The sequence below is a fragment of the Microtus oregoni genome, unplaced genomic scaffold (genome assembly GCF_018167655.1).
Source record: "Microtus oregoni isolate MIOR12 unplaced genomic scaffold, Mior012 000010F_ref0000083, whole genome shotgun sequence".
Classification (NCBI taxonomy): Eukaryota; Metazoa; Chordata; class Mammalia; order Rodentia; family Cricetidae; genus Microtus; species Microtus oregoni.
The window spans coordinates 36,250,321-36,273,245 of NW_024543069.1; the positions used below are offsets into that span (position 1 = coordinate 36,250,321).

At 38.7% G+C, this 22,925-nt stretch overlaps 1 protein-coding gene across 4 annotated transcripts in view; it reads right to left on the reverse strand.

Moving 5' to 3' along the window:
* Window positions 1-22,925, reverse strand: part of Spata5 (spermatogenesis associated 5) — a 164,912-nt gene that overhangs the window by 47,681 nt on the left and 94,306 nt on the right. For 3 of the 4 annotated variants that reach the window (XM_041659594.1, XM_041659596.1, XM_041659593.1), the window contains one exon: window positions 9,596-9,760. In XM_041659594.1, coding sequence (XP_041515528.1) covers window positions 9,596-9,760 — 165 coding nt within the window. Of the gene's footprint in view, window positions 1-7,653; window positions 7,693-9,595; window positions 9,761-22,925 lie in introns of all 4 variants that reach the window. The other variant, XM_041659595.1, reaches the window with a different exon arrangement.

The window sequence follows — 22,925 nt, forward strand, 5'->3', positions numbered from 1 at the left end:
TGTGCATTGCATCTACTGGTCTAGTTAACACACACAAATTATTGTAAACACAATAATGTTGAAAATAGCCAAGGTTCTCCAAGCATTTTAAAAGGATATCCAATCTGTGTTAAAGAACATCAGAAAAAATATAAATAAATAACAACAAAGAAACATAAAAGTTCTGTAAATAGAAACAAATCGCTTTCCTTTCTTAGCTCAAGGCAAAATTATATTACAGAGTAAGCAGACTAAAAGTCCAGACACCCACTGTAAGAGTTTTAGAACACTCTGATGGGATGAAAGCTCAGCCCTGGAGATCAAACAAGACAACCTGCTCAACATACAACGGACAAGTGACACAACTCTGTTCAATCCCAGTCTAAAGAAGAGTGTTGTAACGGAATACTTATTTTCTTTTTTCTTTTCTTTTTTTTTGGTTTTTCGAGACAGGGTTTCTCTGTGGCTTTGGAGCCTGTCCTGGAACTAGCTCTTGTAGACCAGGTTGGTCTCGAACTCACAGAGATCCGCCTGCCTCTGCCTCCCAAGTGCTGGGATTAAAGGCGTGGAATACTTATTTTCTAAACAGCTACTTTTGTAGAATCAGAAATTCTCAGTTATACAAAGTTACTAGTTTTAATAATTTTCTTAACTTAGGAAAACTTACATAAAAAGAGAACAAAATTAAGCACCAAGTCAGGAAAATGGGATTCCTGAAAATATACTGAAGAGAGATATCTAATAGTTTAAAAAGAAACATTAACTTTTGCTTTAAAGATATAAAATATCACATATTTTTAACAAGGAAAGACTAAACTAAGAATCAAAAGTACGGATAAGACAGTTGAAATAAACACTACATTAAAGTATGAAATATAAGCTTAGTGACTTAAAACTGAAAACAATACATGTAAAATGATTATGAATATTTAAAAATTCTAAGATAAAATAGAAAAAGCTTAGGCTAAGTTGCAAATTTTTAATATTATAGAGATCAAATGTGATTTGCTGATGATAAAAGCATTATTCCTGGAACACTTGCCCTACGCTGACAAAGAAGAGCAGCTCTCCAAGAACTGTGCTACTGAATCTGACAAGAACTCTGCGGGCAGGGTTGTTATCTGGTTCTACAATGTCCTCATTCCATAATCTGTACTTACGTATCATGCAATTTCACGCAGAAAAAAAAAGCTCTTAACACAAGGATCAGTTTTCAAATAAAATGAGGACATGTGTTTTCACATAAAAAGATTAGAAATATAACTGGAAATTAGCTTCCCATCACCTCAGAAAACCAAATAAAAAGAACTAATCATACAACGACTTAAGTGACAGAGCTAACATACTTTATTACACTTCATAAAAAAGAAATCATAGGGTCTCATAAATTGGAAAAAATTACTAAATTTTATAATTCCTCTGAAGATGGAGAAGCAAGTGTACTTCAAGAATTTTGAAGACCTAGCCTGAAGAAATAGAAAATTTGGCACAAAATAAACAAGGGTGAGTATTAAAAAGCTAAGTCATTATCACCACAAGTTTAATCCTCTAGAGATACAGGTTTACCTTGAATTCAAGCCTTGAGGTAGGCCCTGATTTGTTGCTGGGATAGGCTTTCCTACAGTGGGGCTTATATGTCTGGTTATAAAATACTGTTTTAAGCTTGCTGCTTATTTGCCATTCACTTCCTTTCTGACTATGCTTCCTGAAAGATGACAGCAGTGTTAAACACCTGCCAAGCAGCCCAGAGTACAGGTACAGCAGCACAAAGTGTTCTGGCAGGTGACTTGTTGTGGTGTAAACAATCACACATCTAGAACAGCCCCAGGAAAGTTCAAGTGGTGTGTTCTTTTCAGATTAAGTAAAAACTGAGGTGTTGAAATACAAAAGTGACTGTGAACTGGCTGTATGTTACAATATATTAAGTTTTAAAAACAAAGTTATAGTGAACAATATCATAGCCTTCATTTACTTACTAAGAGACCACAAAGAAGAAGTTGGCTGATATGTACTTCTATTTATATTATTTATTACAGTATCTTCTAAACCATATTTGTGAACCTGATCAGGTACTGAAGGATACTGAAGAAAAGAACCAAAGAATTCAGAACAAAAAATGAACAAAACCACATTGTGCATTCAAAAAAGGAACTGAGACCTAGGCAAGCGAGAGAGCCACTTCTCTTTATTGTAGAAGTGTTTAAGTGTCCTAAGGAGACTTTCATTGAAATATGAGTGTAGAGCACGGTCTGTTAAGGCTCTTACTCCTCTGCCACGATGAGGACCTATAAATCACACAAGAAGTATTTAGAGCACCGGTTTCCAAAAGCATCTTAAGCATGGCCATGTCAAACACCATTCAAACCTCTAGTGGATTCCTATACAAGAATGATAATCCATAATAATAATGGAATCATATTTTTAACACTGAAGAAGATCAAATAGACCACATCCTACTCCCCTTATTAAAATATGGGAAGACAGTCTAAGAAGAGAGAAATTTTTTTAGTTAAAAAAAACTCATACTATAGCTAACAGCTAAGATGGGTCTTAATTTTTACCATGTTTGATCACTTAACATGTAGACCATAAAGTATAAAGGAAAGGGTGAGCTGGCTGAAAGTCATTCTGACACATCTACCTCTTGACGAGGGAAGCTCTGTTAACCAATCACCTTTAAGAAGTGGAGCCTAGTTAAGGCATGGCTACCTGGAGCCCAGGAAGAAAAACTGGGACCAAGTGCACGCTCTCTCTCAGGGCGATTCCCGCCGAACACAGTGGGACTCGGACTTCCCATTCTTGAGGCATGAGTTTCCCCTTATAACAATTGAAAATATAATGTTTATCTTTAAGCTGGCCTGGTTATTTCCCGAATCGAGCTAGCTTCTACAACCTCTGGTATGCAAATATACTGAAAAGCTGCCTTCCTGCTCAGAAGGATGCTTCTGTAGGATGCTTCTGTAATTCATTTACATCAAGTCTGCAAATGAAGTCTTTGCCATATAAGTTATCCTCAAAGTTTATGTTCTATACACATGTTCTATAATTAGCTGGTAATTCATAGCAGTATTGTGAATACATGGCAGGTTTGAGGTGCTAATACAGTTATGATTTCTTTACCTCTAAGGTCATAGAAGGCAAATCTTATAGCCAGAATGTAGTTTATCTACCTAAAATAGAAAATATAAATTGGTCTGCTCAATGAACACTTACCATTCTATACAAGGTAGTGTGCTCAGTAATACGATTGACAAAAGTAAACAAGACAAAAGGTACAGAGATTTCTCCACTCATTTCTTACACAAAGGGTCAGATAAGAGGTGAAAAGAACTGAAATACTCTAAACGTACTAAGTGATAGATAAGCTTTGTTTTTCAAGGAAACTCAACAATAATAACAAAAACCAAACAACACCCACAAAACAAAGCAAAACAAACAAACAAAAGCCCATATTTACATAAAGATGCTCGGCCAGCTAGCTACTTATGCTGTGGCGGACCTCTCGACCTGCGAGGAAGAACGACCACCACATCAGGATTCTACTCAGAACACGCTTTACTGGAGTGCCCTTGATTGATGGGGAGCATGAAACGAGGGGAGCAGGAAAACAAGGGGCAAGAAGGGAAGGGCAGGGAGAGCATGAAGCGAAGGGGCAGGGAGCTAAGGGGAGAGACAGCAGGAAGCGAAGGGGGGGGCACTTAGGCAGCCGCTTAAATAGGGAATTGGCACACGGGTCGCCCTGTGATTGGCTGCCACCAACAGCTGACACCAGACCGCATCGGGATAGGCTCAAGGATCCTCATCCACCCCGCATGCGGGAAGCAGGGACACGCAGCTCTCAAAGCCATAGCCAAATATGGAGTTGTTTATAACCAACAAGACAGGATGTCGGCGCCATCTTGTAATGGCGATCCTGTCCAGCTCACTACATTATGCCACTAATCTAACAGTAACATACATCTGGTAACAACCTCACATTTTCCCAAGGACCTCCACCAGGCAGACTATAAGTTCCCTTCTAAGCCTGACCTACTTTTCCTGCCTCATCTTCTATTCCTTGAATATAATTCTTTCTTCCATTTATGCTTAACCTAGACTGTTGGCCACTAAGAGCAAATGTGCCTGTGAGTTCCCCTTCTTTACTCCTGTGGCACTCGCTGTGCACATCATAAGATCTGGCAACACAAACATGTCTGTACAGAATTTAGTTTTTACATTCCTTTTCTCTAAACTGTAAATATTATTCATAATGCTTGGGAAATTAAATAAATGAATTAAAACCCTTAGATTCTCAACTTCAAATAGGTTATACATTTTTTTGGGGTTAAGTTTTAAAAAGGTAAAGACAATTATTATGAAGAGAAATATAAATTCATTTAGTACATAGTAAACCCATTTCATATACGTTTAGTTTGTTAAATTGCTATCATAACAATAGGCAAAACTTCATCAAATGTTTGGAGAGGCCAAAGGTGAACCAAACAGCTACGGAGATTCTACTGTTGAGGTCAAGGAATCAAGAGGTCATGAGTCTTTCAAAGGGAAGGTAAGATCTAATTTTGGTTGTTTTTGCTTAGCTCTAGCTTTTTTTAAAAGATTTATTTATTTTATGTGCATTGATGTTGTGCCTGTGTGTATGTCTATATGAGGGTGTCAGATCCCCTTGAACTGAAGTTACAGACACTTCTGAGCTGCTATGTGGGTACTGAGACTTGAACCTGGGTCCTCTAGAAGAAGAGTTAGTGAGTGCTCTTAAGAGCTGAGCCATCTCTTTAGACTGCTTACATGGAATCAGAATACTTAGATAGCATGTGAGAAAAGATAAAACTAGAGTGCCATTTTAGTGAGTATTGAAGCCAACCAGTAGTTTTGGTTGGAAAATGATGTAAGAATCATCTATAGCAAGACCTAGCCTCTGTCCAGAGAGTTCAGGGGAGGTAAGGTACAGCTCATACAAAGCTGTGAACAATGAGCTAAGAGTAAAAACGTCAAACAGAAACAGGAGTACAACAGCTTAGAGAAAAGGCTACTCTACAGTAGGTGCTCCCGATGCTCTGAAGACATCATGCTGTTAGCAGACTGAGCAAGGAAAGAACACTGAATTCTGGTGTTAGGCTTTAGGATAAAAGCTCCAAAAAGAGCAGAGAGGATTAAGGCAGATCTCAAATGTGAATGGAAGGCTTATTGGTTATGGCAGTGATCTTCACAGGGCTCCTCCCTAGGGCTGGGAGAAGATTCTAAGAGGGCTGAGGGATGTTGCAGTGATGTGTTTTGCAAGCTGTGGAGATGGGCCCTGAAATCAGCCGTTTTTTACTAGCACAAATGGAGAACCCGAGACACAAAAAGGCTTTCCTGTCCTGATGCTCAATTCTTCTTTCAATCTAAGATGTGCTGTTAGGCAAACTGTTCAGATGAACAGTGAATGCATACCAGATTCTCAGACATGGGTTCTGACTTAGTGTGCTAAGCAATGCTACTACAGGAGACTTTGGACAGGGTAAGAAAAGACATTCCTACTTGCCAGTTACCTGTTTCTATTTTCACTCAATGGTAATGATGCTAACAGGAACAATAGTGAGACAAAAAGTAACTCAAGGCGCTTCTTTAGGCAGCTACCACAGCTCATCCAAAGTTAACAGAACCTCTTGAATTAATGAGGCCTACTGAGGCTCCATTCATGTCAAGTAGGTATGGAAACTTCAAGAACCCTTATTGGACCACAGGGGGTCATAAACTACAAAACAGGTTTTTAGATAAGACATATCATTTAAATATTGAAACAAACACAAAAGGCTTAAGTTTTTTAAGAAGTGAAAGCTTTAAAAATTAATAAAGTGAAAGATACAATAATTATTCTGTTTTTAGAAAAGTTTAGCTATTGTGTCAACACAAAATATTGCCACTTCATAACAACATCACGTGACATTTTAGTGGGAGACAGAGGCAGAATTTTTATGCCCTGGAGCTAGCCTGGGCTACATAATAAGTTCCCGGCCATGTCAAAAAAAGCTAGATAGCAAGGTCATGTCTCAAAATACAAAACCTGACAGCAAATAAGCAAATGAATAAATAATCAAAACTAAAGGTGGAAGCATGGTTTGTGGCTTCTGTCAAATGCTCATCATTTTTTTTTTTTTGTCCATCAATCAAGCTGATTAATCTTGTGAAGTCATTCTAACTTGGGGAACCATTTTTACAAATGCCCCTTACTGAGATAACCACTGAAAAGAAGGTGACATTCAAATGCAAATAAGAATTCAACCCAAATGCCACAGACCCCCATGGCTATCCGCCTGCACTAGTACTTTCTCCAAAACACAGGAAATCATCACTTAATCAAAACCAGCAAAGAGATCAGCTCTAGTTTACATGTCAGAGATAAAAGGTTTCCAAAACTAGCAGGAATAACTTCATAAAAGGATGACTGACTGTTAAAAAACAACTTTAAACAAAATCAAAGCAAAAGAAAACAGCTCCCCCACCACTGGAAGAAAAAAAAGATTTTCTTCCTTCCAAGATTAATTTCCATCTGCTTAAGGCAACACTGTCCCATTAGCCAGGGGGCAGCCAGAAGACAAATAACACCCTTCCAGAGGAACTCAGCAGCTAGAGTCCCAGACAGCCGACCACACTCCATTTTCTTCTGCAAGCAGTTTTCAACCTTCCTTTAACATAGTTCCTCATGTGGTGACCCCAACCATAAAATTACTTTCATTCATTTTCATAACTGTAATTGTGCTACTGCTATGAACTGTAATGTAAATATCCATGTTTTCCAATGTTCTTAGGGGACCCCTGTGAAAGGGCCTACTGTGAAAGGGCCTATTAACCCCCAAAGGTTGAGAACTGGTGTGGTACCACTTCCTCTAGAATACTACTAGGGCTTATAATAGACGTCCTTTAAAAAAAAATTTTGTTGTTGTTGTTGGTTCTTTTGTTTGTTTGTTTTTTGCTTTTCAGTTTTTCAAGATAGGGTTTCTCTGTGTAGCATTCCTAGTTGTCCTGGTACTAGCTCTTGTAGATCAGGCTGGCTTGGTACTAACAGAGATCCGCCTGCCTCTGCCTCCCGTGCATTGGGATTAATGGCGTGCGCCACCACTGCCCAGCATAGACATCATTTGGTAAGTCCCCTCCAGGAGGGAACATGGAGTGTCTCGGGAATTACAGGGTCTGCTTCATGACAAGGCTTTCATGGAACGACACTGATTGGGCAAATGAAGACACTCATTTGAAAGCAACCTTACCCAATCCCAGTCATTAAAAGAGAATCATCTATACTTCAACCACAGCTATACTGTTTTAATTAGACATGAAAAAGAGAAAACGTTAACAATAGCTAAATATTTTCAAAACTGCAACATAAGTGTCAGGAATTTACTCATCTCTATCCCTCATGTGGCTGACAATTGTCAAATACAATCAATCTTATCTAAGTTCAAATTTCATTGGCAGCTCCTGTTGACGAGTGGAAGCCTGTTTTTCCCAACTGTAAGTTAAACCTTTTTTTTTCCCTCCCACTTTAGCAAGCATCTGTAAACACATTCTCTACTGCAGGACATGGCCTTACCCTAGCGAGAAAGTCAATCACAACAGAGTTCACAAAGTACTGTCTGCAGTATTAGATGACTGAGGTTATCATCTTAAATTCATTTTACTATAAAAAAAAAATCAAACCTAATTTTGGCCTTCAAACACTGTAGCACTGTTGTCATTCTGATAAAAAGACAGACAAAAAAAAAGAGAGAGAGAGAGAAAGAGAAAGATGAGATCTTACATTTTGGTCTAAATTTAAGTTTTGACTGTTAAATTTCCTGTTATCAGTCTTAAAACTTAAAAATATGTCTGTGAAATTAACTATTTAACCAACCAACCAACCAACCAACCAACCAACCAGACAGATGTACCTTCCCTTCCCACCAAATACCCCATTGTGGAAGAAGACAGTCTCTTCTGTTTCTATTTTGTACTAAAGTGTGAATATCATGAATTAGTTCAATATGAAAGGCACATTAACACCCTGTTAACTACTCTTCCACTTTGCTCAAATGAGGGATTTATACTTTCTTCTTCTTGTTTTTTCTTGTAACTTGACATGTTATATACTCAATGCCAGAAAATGCTGGAGTATTCTGCCGTATTAACTACAACCTTACGCTGACCTTATGACCAAAGAGATGATCATAAAGACCACTGTTTCAAATGGGACTAGGTCAGTGCATTCCAACTGCCTCCTAAGCTACTTGCCACAGCTCCTAAGACAAAGTGGAGAGTAGATGTGATAGCTGTTACGGGTGCATGAGACACTAAAGACAGCTCTATGGAAACTTGCCTGACTATATGTGCTTATCACTTCTGATTTTATGAAGTTGGATGACAACAGCAGATAAAAGAGGGTATGGGGCCCCTACCTACTAGCAACAAACAATTAAAAGAATATACATTTTTTTAATTTAAAATATTAAATTACCAATAAAATCCACTTGAGTGGTATTTTGAAGCTAATTCTCTGCTACAGTATACTGTATATATACTTTTCAATATATGTGTGTGTCACACACACACGAGTTTGGAGATGTGGTTCAGTGGTAAAGTCCTTGCCTGGCATGCATGGGAGCTGGGTTCAAGTCCCAGTAATTGGGGGGGGGGTTGAATGAAGAAAAGTTACACAATTACTTCATGGAATTTTATTTTGTAACAAAAATAGACTAAGAGGAAGATTTTCTAAGAAAAGGAAAAATGCTTATCTTCCATATATAAAAGTAATCTTAGAGTTTTTAGAGGTCCTGCAGTTACTGATAAGACTTCTTTAAGAGCTGGGTGGTGGTGGCGTGCGCCTTTAATCCCAGCACTTGGGAGACAGAGGCAGGTGGATGGATCTCTGAGTTCAAGGCCAACCTGGTCTACAAGAGCTAGTTCCAGGATGGGCTCCAAAGCTACAGAGAAACCCTGTCTTGAAAAACAAAAACAAAGAAAAAAAAAAAAGTTCTTTAAGATTAAGAGCAGACGGTCCCTTTCACTATTTTTTGAAATAATCTTTGTGACCAAAATTAGATCTAAATAGTTAAAACTGTCCACAATTATAAAAACTAATAATATTACCTCTCTGCAAAGTCCTCTATGTTTATGATATCCTAATATCCACAAAATATAGCTGAAAAATCTATTCTACTTTCCTAATTTGTAATTTAACAAAAGGAACCAAAATTCAGTAAAGTGTATGTTAGCTGACTAGCTAGAAAATAGAGACAGGAAGCCTAATGGAGTCAGCTACTTCTAGTAAAATGTTCCTCCCACTGTGCTATGTGGTATACTGAAAAAATTTAGTTTGAAAAATACTCAGAGCCAGATAACAATGAGATTCAACAGAGGTCAAGTGTAATGTGACTCAGTGGTTTCTTGTTTTAAAATTTGATGGTTCACAGTAAATTCAAAACAGGTGTTATTAACAAGTAGCCTCTCTTTATGAAACTACTTCCCTTCCACACCCAGTTTTTATTTTCTTTTTGGGGTATGTGGGATGTGGGTGTGTGCTTGGGGATTGAATCCAGGAACCCTTTGCATGCTAAGCATGTATTCTACCTCTGAGCTACACATGCATTTTAGGGAATGATCTTACCTCTGCTCCTGAATAAGTTTCAGTCTGGAGAACTAGTTCATCCAGGTCAATCTCGTTACTGATTGGCATCGAGTGGAACTGCAGGTTCAGTATTTCCCTTCTTGTTGCTGCATCCGGCAAGGGAACGTAAATGATCCTGTCAATTCTTCCAGGCCTCATCAAAGCCTATACAGATGAAACAGCAAGGCTCAGAACTGACATTCCATATTAAAGGCAGGCAGAAAAAAGAGTACCTAGTTTTTCAGAAATACCCACATAACTATTATCCTCAATTAAACAAATAAGACAAGTACTAGATACTCTATAATTTCAAGATATAAACAGTGTCTAGTTGATTTCTGGGGATAAGCAAACAGTAGTTCTGGGAAACTTTCTATACAACTGCCAAGATAAGTAAAAAATGATAACAATTAAGGAAATGTATGTATGACTTGTACTTTTATATGAAAAAAATTCAACATTTTTAAAAACTTCCTTGAATAACTCTTAAAAATACATATTAGGCTATTTGCTGTTTCAAAGAGTCCTAAAAATAGCACAGCTATGATAATAGAAGAGGCCCAGAGATTAATTTAGTCAGTTGAACACTTTTTAGCGTTTTATTGGTGGCTAAGGCCTCCAATATATTATGCCAGACTAATGAACTTAGGAAGCTTACTGAGCATGTGTTACTGGCCAGAAAGCTTTGGTATTGGAAAAATAACAAATGTGTAAAGTATACATGTGAAAAGCTAATGTAGTAACAATTACACATACAAATGCCTATGAATAAGAACCAATAAAGATGCTTTAAATGAGCGGATTTTATGGTATATGGTTTAACTCAATAAAGAAACTGAATGTACTTTTTTTTTTTTTAAGGGAATGGGGTAGATAGGACAATCAGAAAAGCCTTGCTGAGAAGGCAATTATACAGATACCCAAAGCAGCCAGACAAAGAGATGTGGGAATAATGTGGGAGTGATTTTTTTAATATATTGCTTTAATTGGTTAGTTAATAAAGAAACTGCCTAGGCCCATTTGATAGGCCAACCCTTAGGTGGGTGGAGAAAACAAAACAAAATGCTGGGAGAAAAAAAGCTGAGTTAGATAGTCACCATGATTCTCCCACTCCAGACAGATGCAGGTTAAGATCTTTCCTGGTAAGCCACTTCGTGGACTACACAGATTATTAAAAATGGGTTAGATCAATATGTAAGAGCTAGGCAATAAGAGGCTGAAACTAATGGGCCAGGCAGTGTTTAAAAGAATACAGTTTCCATGTAATTATTTCGGGTAAAGCTAGCCGTGCGGGCGGCCGGGTGCCAGGGACACAGCCCCGCCGCTAGTATTGCAACATGGGAAGACCATTGAAGGTAAAGAGCAGATCAAGTACAAAGGGAAATAAGTGGCACATGGTGGGAAAGAAAGAAACCCAACAGTGAATAAAGAAAGCAAGAAGTCAAGTCAGAGAGACACACACAAACACACTAAAAACTATTCTGCTGCTTAAGCTTGGAAGTAAAAAAATGAAAAAAAAGACTAGTATGTCATAACCAGAGATCTAGAGGAAAAAGGAAGAAAATCTGGCACAAAAAATATCTGTAGAACTAAGGGCCTCAAAGTTCCCCCAAATAAGCAGGCAAAACACATTCACAGTCAAGAAGCTCTAAGAGGATAAAAAAAGTTTCAGTCAAACTACTAACATCAAACTCAAGAGTATCTTGAACACAGGCGTATAAAGTGACACTGGACTCACTACTCATCAGAACACTGTCAAGAATGGAGCTGTTTGAGGGGAATTCTGAGTACTTGTGAGAAAATTCGAGAAAACAAGTATTGTGACCTCAGTTTCTTCGAAACACTGAATTGTTCTTCCAATGGGTTTTCATGTTCCTCCCATGTGTAGTGGATAGGAGTGAGTTTATTTCAGCTGTTATTCATACGCCTCTATGGAAAAACATGTTTTTGCCACATGCAGTTCGTCCTTGTGAGTGTGTATACTTTATTCGGATGATTTTTTGTAACTGGCAGAGTATAAACCATCTGATGTTCTGAATAACGTTGGCTATTGGCTGAGACTTTAGACCACCTCAGTTTTAGGCCCTGGTTCACAGCACCAATTAGAGCAGCAAACAACTACTGACTCTCCAACCCAACACATAGGCAGTAACAGTTTTAAAGTGCTAAAACAGCAACAACATCTACCACAAAATCGTATTCCTAACAAAAATAGCTTTCAATAATGGACAAACAAAAGTCTTTTCAGATAAAAGAAAAACAACAACGAAGGTCAAAGAAGATCTGTGTCACAGAAATGGCCAAGAACCTTTCAGATGGAAGGCAAATGGTACAAAACCTTCAGCAAGAAAAGAAAAGCACCAGGAAATAAATACTTCAAAAGTGGGGAAGGTCTCCTTCCCCTTTCAAAACTGTTAAATTAAACTTACTGCTGGTATAATCAGAAACAATTTTAAAGCTGGTCGTCTGACAAATGCCAGTCAGTCCTCCAACAATAGGAGCCAAGGTAGCATGCAAAAAGCTCAAGACCCATCTAGACTACTGAAGAAGTTCAAAACTAGCCAAGATAACTTAGAAGCCCCATGTTAAGAGGAATGAAAGCGAGCTTCAATGCCCATAACAAAACTACAACAACACAAATCCAAAAAATAAAACATTAAAATTATACAACCATTTCGGAATACAGAAAGAGACATACTCATTAAATTGTTTTATAAGGTTAGGCTATCAACCTCAAACTTGGCAAAGAATGAAAATGACAGTAAAATGGCATTCATAAATATAGACCCCCAAAATCTTCAAAATACTGGCAAACAGAATCTGATTTACAAAATGGATAAATAAGTTAACTCTGGAAAGCCTGGGTTGTTAGCATTTAAAATTTAATCAGAGTACTTCACTGCAGCGTTGATTATAAAAGTAGAAACGCTACAGTCATTTTGATATATGCAGAAAAAGCACTTGCCAATCAATTCAAGACCTGCTCATGATGCTAAACTCTCCAGAAACGAAGAGCAAAAGGGATCTTCTTCAGTATAATAAAAGGTATTTTCTTACTGTCACTTGTAGCCAGCAACATACTTAACACTAAATAATGAACGCTATCTACCATCTCTTATACTGGAGATTCTAAAAAAGCAGTAAGAAAGAAAGAAAAGTGAATATATAGACCATGTAAATTGATAAAGGACATTTAAAAAGACTTTAGAGGATGTGTTTATATGAAAATTCTTTTAAAAAGTATAAAACTATACAAACACCACACAGTACAAGTTTAGTGTTTTTTAAAAGAATTAATTGGTGCTACATAATAAACAGCAAAAGATCTCTTATTTGAAATACATTATAAAACTCAAACACAACCTAGAAATAAAAATAAGCAAAGACTTCTTTACTGAAAAATACAGAACACTCTTGGGAGAAATTTAAAAAGATCTAAATAACTATATGATGCTTATTAAGATTAGAATATTCAATGTTACTAAGATAATTATTCCAAAATTTATAGATCACATGCAATTCCCATAAGATATTTTAAATAAGAAACTGACACCGGGTGTGTTGACACACATCTTTATCGTTGCATTTTCTTCCTCTCTTTGAAAAGACTATTTTCTTTGACTAAGCAGTTTCAGAATTTACGTAAGAATCACATAAGAGATGACAATTTCTAAGCGACCATATGACTTGGCTCTAAGTGCAAGTGACAGCTATTACAACTGTTTCAATTCCACAGTAATCACTTCTTAATTTTCAATTAACCCACAATGCTAATCCTCAAGAGTCTGCGCATGTGTGTGGGTCACTTTAGTGGCAATAAAATAGTCTAGTTAGTGCTAACAGGAGTAAGGCACTTTAATGCGTATGCGAAACATCGGGCAGAAAAAAAACCATAAAAGTTTATGCTTCTAAATTTTTAACTATGTGTATGTATGTATGCCTCTGTGTGGATATGTACACATGAGTGCAGTTGCCCAAGGACTTCAGAAGAGGGAGTCAGATCCTCTGGAACTAGAGCTACAAGTGGAAACTTAAAACACAGAGAGAAAGAAAGCAAAGGTAAGTCTTTCCCTGTTGCCCAAATAACGACTCGGACTGAACACTGTTTGGTTGTTGGGGATACAGCTGTCAATAGGCTGGTCTTTTTTTTTTCTTCTTAAAAAAAAAACCCCATAAATTCCTTGATAGCTTAAATTTTCTTTTCTAATGCTTAAAAACAAAACAAACAACAACAAAAAACCCACAGCAATGACTAGAGTATGAATACTGGCTAGTGCTGGATCGTCCAGCATGCACCTGTGCTCAGCTCTATGGAGGCTGCTCCAGGCAGTGCAGGCTGAGTGCAGGTCAAAGTCTGGGCCTACGGCCAGAGAGGCCTTTTCTGGTCTGATCTTGTCGGTGAAAGTCAGACTTTAAGAGGAGTAGGAAAGAGCCTTTCTTCCTGTACAACTATGAATGAGTTAACACCCTTCCTAGATTTTTTTTTTTAAAGTATTGTTCTGGGATAAGAGGATAGATATATTGAGTGATGAGTACTCTGTGAAATCAGCATAGTACTTGTTGAAGAAGCTGGCCAGGTCTTTTCTAATACTGAACTCTCCCTGCTATGAAGTCACACTGGATGCTGTAGCGCCTTCATCTAAACAGCATTAAAAAAAAAAAAAAAAAAAAAAAACCAATCTGAGAGCAAGCTGCTGCTGCTTCTTTCTTTTTCCACTTTGCATGTATATGTGGTATTTGTTTTTACAGGTATGTAGACACTGAAGAAAGGTCTCCCACTCAAACTCAGAGCATGCTGATATGGCTAGTCTTGCCAGCCAGGTTTCTCTGGGGATTTCACGTCTCTATACTCACTGAATGGAATGACAAGGGGGCTAACACAACAACCCAGCACTCACATAGGTTTCTGGGGATCAGAACAAGGCAAAATTGCTTTAATTGCTGAGCCATCTTCCCAGTCCCTAACTGCATTTTCTGAGAACTCATTTAAGTTTTTGGGCAAGTTTGTACACCTCTAACAGCCTTGGTATCTTTATGGATGAGAATAAAGGGGCACTAAGCAGAGGAGCAGTGTGTATCTGACAGACAACCTCAAATATTTAATATGCAAATTCTCACTTTTGTAAACACTTTGAGGGTGTCACTGAATTCTGCTTCTGTACCCAGATAAGGAATGACAGTATTAATACATGAACTTTGTATGTATTCATGTGTGTGCATATATTAGGATTGTATGTATGTATTTTGCAGTACAGAAATGGAATCCAGGACTTTGTACATGTTAAGCAAGGGTTCTCTATCAGAGCCAGAAAGCCTTTAAAATGGGCTTCTAAGACTCCAGTTCTAAGAGTCTACATGGCATCCTACATAGCTTACAATACATAACCATTAGAGAAAACATGTTCTTTATTAAAAAAAATACCTGTTCCCTTTCTGATTTGTACAAAAACAATTCAAAACAATGCAAATATTTTTGTAAAGCCTAGTAGCAACTACACGGCTTCCATTTCTGTTTCACAAGCTCTAAAATTTAACACTTGCAAACTTGGATTTTATCAAACATTCCAACTTAATTTACTCAGTATAGAAATACCCATGTAGTTCAAAGTATTAAAATAGATACTCTGAAATCAAAAATGGTGTTATTACACCTGTAATCTCAGTACTCAGGAGGCTGAGACAGGAAGACTGCTGTAAATTTATGCTAGTGAGGGCTACATGTAGAGACCCTGTCTAGAAAAAAAAAAAGCCGCCAAACCAAAAAAGCAGAAAAATCAGGACCCACTGGCTCGGGTTCATTGAACGTGAGAAAGGGCATTGTAGTACAGGGTGTGCACTCTTCGAGTACAGAAGGGCAGACAGACCTCATCTCTTAATCAAAATAGACCACTGAGTCATGAAGGAAGAAGGTCATTGGCTAATAAAGGAACTGCCTTGGCCCATTTTATTGGTTGGAAGATAGGTGGGAGGAGTAGGCAGAACAGGACGCTGGGAGGAAGAGGAAGTGAGCTCAGTCTCGACTGCTCTCCTCTCTGGAGCAGACGCCTGAGAGAGACGCCATGCCCCGCTCCCGGGATGAAGCTCCGACCCAGGATGGACATAGGCTAGAATCTTCCCGGTAAGCACACCTTGGGGTGCCATACACAGATGATTAAAAATGGGCTAAATTAATATGTAAGAATTAGCCTAGAAGAGAATGGGCCAAGAAGTGTTTAAATGAATACAGTTTGTGTGTTGTTATTTCTGGCATAAGCTAGCCGTGCGGGCGGCTGGGGTGCTGGGGACGCAGCCCCACCGCCCTTATTACTACAGAGTCACCCACCATTCATGGAGAAAACTTCTTGAACAGGGAAGAGGTAAAGCTTGGTAACAGCTCTGGTCTGTTTCAGAGAAATATTGGCATTCTCTCTGTCACTCCACTTTTCCTCTAAATCTAGCAAAGTAGTATGTGTGTTAATGCCACTCCCAAGCCTCTATTGACATCATGGCTTCTACTGGGTCCTTCATTCTATTTGTGTGTTTAATTATGGTCTTTCTTTCCCAACAGACTGCAGGCTGAAAGGAATGGCAGAAACCACACTCACTCATCTATTCAACCATGGCACACATGAGCCACTTAATAAATGCTTTCTCAGTTAAGCAAGCCAATAAAGCCGCTTGGAACACTAACTGCCTTGCTGGACACTTTTCTGCCTGCAGTCTTGTTTTGTTCCTTGTCTCCCCTTTTCTTTATATGCATAACTACATAAAGTGATTGATTTCATTGAAACATAAATTTCCTGTTTTCTAATGAAATCCCAATCTGCAGCTCCTAATCTTTTCTTCTACTGAAGCTCCCGCTGCAAACTGACCACAGGGTTTTCTGCCTCCCTGTCCTCACACACACTTTTCTACTCAGAATGAGATGTCCCTCTCCCCCATTATCATGCAAGCACAATCTCTTGCATAAAAGCTCAAATTTATATGTTTTCCTTTATAAAAAAATTCCTGAATCTTTGTAAGTATGTAACTGGACTTTAAACTTATAATCTGGCAGGCTACATTAAAAGTGAGGGCAAAAGATCCACCTAACTGAATTAACATTCTAGTTGAATCATTTAACAACTATATTTTCAGAAAACTCATTCCAACCTCTAATTCTTCACTCACAGCCTTCAAGTCAGCAATCCTCCTCGGATCTGCATTAGAGCGTGCATGTGTTTGTACTTTCCTTGGAGATTTCCATTTGAAAATAATGGAAAGTATCATCTATGGGAGAAAGATGCTTCTTAATTCTTAGAACTCAAGGCACTGCTTGCTAACTAGCATTTTATTTGTCTTTTCTAAAAGTCCATAATTAGTCCAGAAACCTCAGCAGGAAAAAGTGTTTATTATAAAGCTTGAGGGCCTGAGGGTCCCCAGGTGCTACATGGTGAAAGAAGAGAATTGACTCCTCTAAGTTGTCCTCTGTCCTCCACATGTATGCCCACATTGACACACACACACACACACACACACACACACACACACACACACACTTAATCACTTTTCTATTCCTATGACCATAATCAAAGCAACTTATAAAAGAGAATACTTGAGGCTTATGATTTCAGAAGGTTGGAGTTCATGACCATCATGGCAACAGGCATGGTACTGGATCAGTCTGAATATGAGATATAAGAACTCACATCTTGAGACACAACAAAAAGGCGGCTGAGGGAAGACACTGGGAATGGCTGGAGTCCTTTGAAACCTCAAAGTCCACTCCCAGTGACATACCTCCTCCAATAAGACCACCCCTCCTAACCCTCCACAAACATTTCCACCTACTGGGGACTATGTATTCAAACATATGAGCCTATGGGGGTCATTTTCATTCAAACCCCATACTACCCCACATAAATAAATGTAATAAAAACTTACCAATATAAAATCATTATTAATATATTAGGTAATTAACATTAAAACCAAGTTATTATAACTGGCTCAGAAAATGCAAAATAAGAACTTCTAAGTTAAGATTTATTAATTTAAGATACTCTGGAAACAAACAAACAAAAAGGTCGAAGAGATTTAAAATATTTACAAACATTTTCTAATGACAAGGAGTTAGGCCATATCACAAAGTGAAGATTTCCATGTTGAGAAGGCCAGGTGCTACAGAGGGAATTCTGTGAGCAAATGAACTTATACAGCAGCATGTAGTCCATTCAGGGAGATATTCTACACCAACAATGGGCAGAGCAGGGGCAGAACACTCCCAAGAGACTGCTTCCTTCAGCTTCAGAAGACCAAGACAGTAATGGATGGTGATTTCTATCTATGATGATGATGAACACATCTGGGAAACACTGGAGGATACACAGGATCATGGAGATACATTGTAGGGAGATGGAAAAAAACCACAGGCATGAACGGCATTATACATTAGGCAATCTCACAGTTCACAGACAATTGTGGAAGATTTTTAATCAGGTGAGAGGTTTGGTTTTTGGTTCTAGATGTAGTACGGAAGAAATACAGGAATAAAGCACAACAGCATTTCAGGGAACATGACCTAATTTATTACCAGACACTCCCTTCTGATCATACCTCTTCACTGTGAAAGGAGATAAAGACACAGAAGCCTCCCTTCCTTTAAATGGACTGGTAATTCTGCAAAGAAAATAGTGCTTGCCAATCAGAACCCTCATTAGCCACTTCACCTTCAAATGCTAGTGAAACTTCCTTAGTACTGAAATTCATGATACAGCACTTGAGGCAATAGCTCTGTCCAGCCCGAGCTTCTCAAAGCAGATCCACTGAGTGTCTACAATGTGCCAGGCATAGCACCAGGAGCTACGGTTACAATGTTTTTGGAAAAACAATTTTTAAAAACAGATTTCTATGTGTCAACATCTGAGCATATGTTTGTATTAAAACAAATCAATCAATCCATAGCTTTCTGTCTATTGCTGGGCTTGCTCAGGTCTGTAAAAACCCCATAGTACTGTGCAAGAAAAGACTTGATGCATGTGAGAGCAGGTGTTCAGAAGGAATGCACCTCAAGAGCACTGCAGCCTTAAGGGTGAAAACTGAACAAGAACAACTCAGTCTCCAATCTTTCTTTATTAACCTGACATGTTCTCACCTACATCTAAAAGACAGGTCCTTTTATAAAGTCAAGATACCATATATCTAGAATTATTTTAATTTTTCCATTATATAATGGGAATCTGATTTTTAAAAAGCTATAAGAGGAGGAAAAAGATGCAACTAATTCCTCAAGTATCCCTATAAACTTCATGTTGTGAAACAGGTTTCCAGAAGGTAGGAAGGAGCAGGAAAATCCATCCACAAGCTGTTAGTGGAATGAGTGGATGGTGGTGGTGAGCAGTTCTCGGCTTATCTCACCACCACCCCTCCATATCCTTACAACTCCCAGAAGACAGGACTATTCTCCAGGAGTATCTGCTGGAGCAGTACTGTTCATACTCCATGTCCTGTCCTCCAGACAGACTCCAGTCACTCCACCAAACCACTGATGTAAACACAAGAAAAGGCCTTTCATTTTCTGTATCTCTGCTACACATTGGTCACATTTCTACTGCACATGTTACAGAAATGTATTTGCTCATCTTCTAAGGCCCCTGGAGAACAGTTATTCAAAGGACATGCTTGTTTCACCTTTAAGAGATGGATGAGGCTGCATGCATCTGCAATACTAACATTCCTATGGGTCTCTATTTCTGTGTTCATGTGCACACACAGCTGAAGATCAGCGATGAGTGATGTTCTTTACCACAGCCATCCATTTTGTTTTCTAAAGAAGGGCCTCTTGATGGCCCCAAGAGGACAAATTCAGCTTTAATGGTTGGCCACGGTTACAAAGAATCCTCCAGACTTCTCAGTATTGAGACTGCAAGCAAATACCACCATGTTCAGTGTTTTTTGTTGGTTCTTGGTATCAAACTCATGACTCACAGGTTTCTGTGGCAAACACTGGGCCATCTCTCTCCAGCCCCTAAATTTTGATCTAACTAAATTTTCTTACGTTACTTTTTCTAATAATTTAAGTTTTTAATGTTCACGTCAAACTTTTGTTACATTACCAAAAGTAACCTGAGTTTTGTCTTAGTTTTATTATATTTAGAAAATACATAGCTATGTCCTCATATTAATATACTGTGTATAACAAAGAGGTACACGTTAAAATCTGAGCGCTGCCAAAACTAATTACAAACCCAAATCGGCTTTTTTTATCTTACTGTGTTCACATCCAAGATTCAGTTTCCAAGTGGAGCACAGACCAGAGCAAATGGCTCCACCTCTGTGTTTATAAAGAGCCATGCTGTGATCTACACAGTCTATCATACTATATGCTATGGTTAAGAGGGAAGAGGGTGTGTAGGGCTATGATGATGGACAGCAAAAATAGTATTTGGCTATGAAAATCTCCAGACTCCTGATGCTATTCTAAGCATTTCACAGACCAGAGTTAATAGTCCCAAGGATGGGGCACTATTATTACACTATTATTACTCCCACTATACAAAGTGCCTAACTTGCCTAAATGATATTTTACGTGGTGAAACCAGAACTGCAATCTGTCTTGCTCTAGAGTCCATATTTAACGATTGCACCACAATACAAATGAGTGAAGGCTCAAAGCCAAAGGATCAGAGATTCTCACACAAGCAGAAGTGAGATCTTTAACTCAAGGGAAAGTACTTTTCCTTCACTTGATATAAAGGTCATTATAGAACCACAGGGCATTACTTACTCTAAGAAGCTTTCTACACCAACTGAGACAAGCAAGAGCCAGAAGGCAAAACTAACTACACTTGATTTAAGGGATGGAATAGATCAAGCATGATGAGCAATAATCATGATAATGCCACCAAGCTTCCACTGCATATTCCAACTATGTTAAAATGGTGTTTATGCAGTTTTCTCCACAACATGCAGAAATAGTTTATAAGGGGAAAAAAAAGGGAAGCCTAAAGAGATGAATTGTCAAGTCAAAAAGGACATGAGCAAGAGACTGAATACACTTTGATCCTGTGTCCTCAGCCCTGGATTACTAAACTGTACCTTCCCCATTCCAAGGTGCTATCACCTTAGACTGACCATGAGTTAAAATATAATTTCTTTATAAAAGTGGGAGAAAAACTGTCTGTAGACTAGTTAGTATTGTACCCTATTTTTCCTAAGAAGTGCTATACTTGGAATTGCATACTTCACCCCTTTTAAAGATGGGGCTAATAAAAGAACACTTTTAGAAAAGGCAACAATCCTAAGTGTGGAATACAGTCTCAGAAGTGTCTGGCAACCTGCCGCAAACCTATGGGCTGCTTCTGTCATGTACCTGGGCTAGCTTAAAAAGAGTCTATGTTGGTTTTTTTTTTTTTTTTTTTTTTTTTTTTTTTTACTTTTTCGAGACAGGGTTTCTCTGTAGCTTTGGAGCCTGTCCTGGAACTAGCTCTTGTAGACCAGGCTGGCCTCGAACTCACAGAGATCCGCCTGCCTCTGCCTCCCGAGAGCTGAGATTAAAGGCGTGAGCCACCACCAACCAGCAAAAAGAGTCTATGTTTAAAATCTTTTGCTTTTGTTTCTTTTTGCGGGTGGTGAGGGTTCGAGACAGGATTTCTCTGTGTACCCCTGGCTGACCTCAAACTCAAAGACATGCACCACCATCACTAAGCTCTTTCAAAGTATTTTAACATATCCACATTAGTATGTATTCATGCAAAAATGACAATTGATTTTTGCAATATAAAAACAGAAACACACCCTGTGTGTGGAAATGGAGAAATCATCTTACTGCATAAAAATGTACTCAGAAGTAAAATGAATCTTTCCTTTCCAGCAACAGGGAGCTATCTGCCCTTTAGCAGAGATGTTTCCTGTTTTTAAAGCAGTAGGGAAGAAATGGTTTCCAAACTAAATACTCAACTTGGCATGCTGGTGCTATGCCGGCAGATGATTTTTACTATTTTTCTTCTAGCCTAAATTTCAGTAAGAAAGGAGAAATAAGTTTCTTATTCTTTAAAAAAAAAAAAAGGTAGGAAGGGCAGAAGAGAGAGCTGAGAGAGAAAAGGAGACAGTATTATCTGAAGGGACAGATGCTAGAGACCAGTGGCATTCTGGCAGAAGTAGTGGCAATTAAACATCTCCTGAGGTTGGAGATAGTAATCTCTCTCCCTCTCCTCCCGCCCCCCCGTGTGTGTGTGTGTGTGTGTGTGTGTGTGTGTGTGTTTGTGACCTCTAGCCAAATACTTCAAATCTTAAAAAGGTTTGGAAGCTTTGAAACTGTACGTGTTACAAACATAACATGTTCTCCTAATAAGGCATTTAAAAACATCTTCTACATGGGTCATTAGATTAACACTGCTTGAGCACCGGGCAGAAATCTCAAGGTCCAAATCAGGAGCAGAAGGAGAGAGAGCACGAGCAAGGAACTCAGGACCGCAAGGGGTGCACCCACACACTGAGACAATGGGGATGTTCTATCGGGAACTCACCAAGGCCCGGGTCTGAAAACACATGGGATAAAACCGGACTCGCTGAACATAGCGAACAATGAGGACTACTGAGAACTCAAGAACAATGGCAATGGGTTTTGATTCTACTGCATGTACTGGCTTTGTGGGAGCCTAGGCAGTTTGGATGCTCACCTTACTAGACCTGGATGGAGGTGGGTGGTCCTTGGACTTCCCACAGGGCAGGGAACCCTGATTGCTCTTTGGGCTGATGAGGGGAGGGGACTTGATTGGGGGAGGGAAATGGGAGGCGGTGGCGGGGAAGAGACGGAAATCTTAAATAAATAAATAAATAAGCTGAGAAGCTTCTGTAAAGCAAAGGACACTGTCACTAAGACAAAAAGACAACCCACTGACTGGGAGAAGATCTTCACCAACCCTGCAACTGACAAATGTTTGATCTCCAAAATATATAAAGAACTCAAGAAACTAGACCGTAAAAGGCTAATCAACCCAATTATAAAATGGGGCACTGATCTGAACAGAGAATTCTCAACAGAAGAACTTCAAATGGCCAAAAGACACTTAAGGTCATGCTCAACTTCCTTAGCGATCAGGGAAATGCAAATCAAGACAACTTTAAGATACCACCTTACACCTGTCAGAATGGCTAAAATAAAAAACACCAATGATAGCCTTTGCTGGAGAGGTTGTGGAGAAAGGGGTACACTCACCCATTGCTGGTGGGAATGCAAACTTGTGCAACCACTCTGGAAAGCAGTGTTTCGGTTTCTCAGGAAATTCGGGATCAACCTACCCCTGGATCCAGCAATACCACTCTTGGGAATATACCCAAGAGAGGCCCTATCATACAACAAAAGTATATGCTC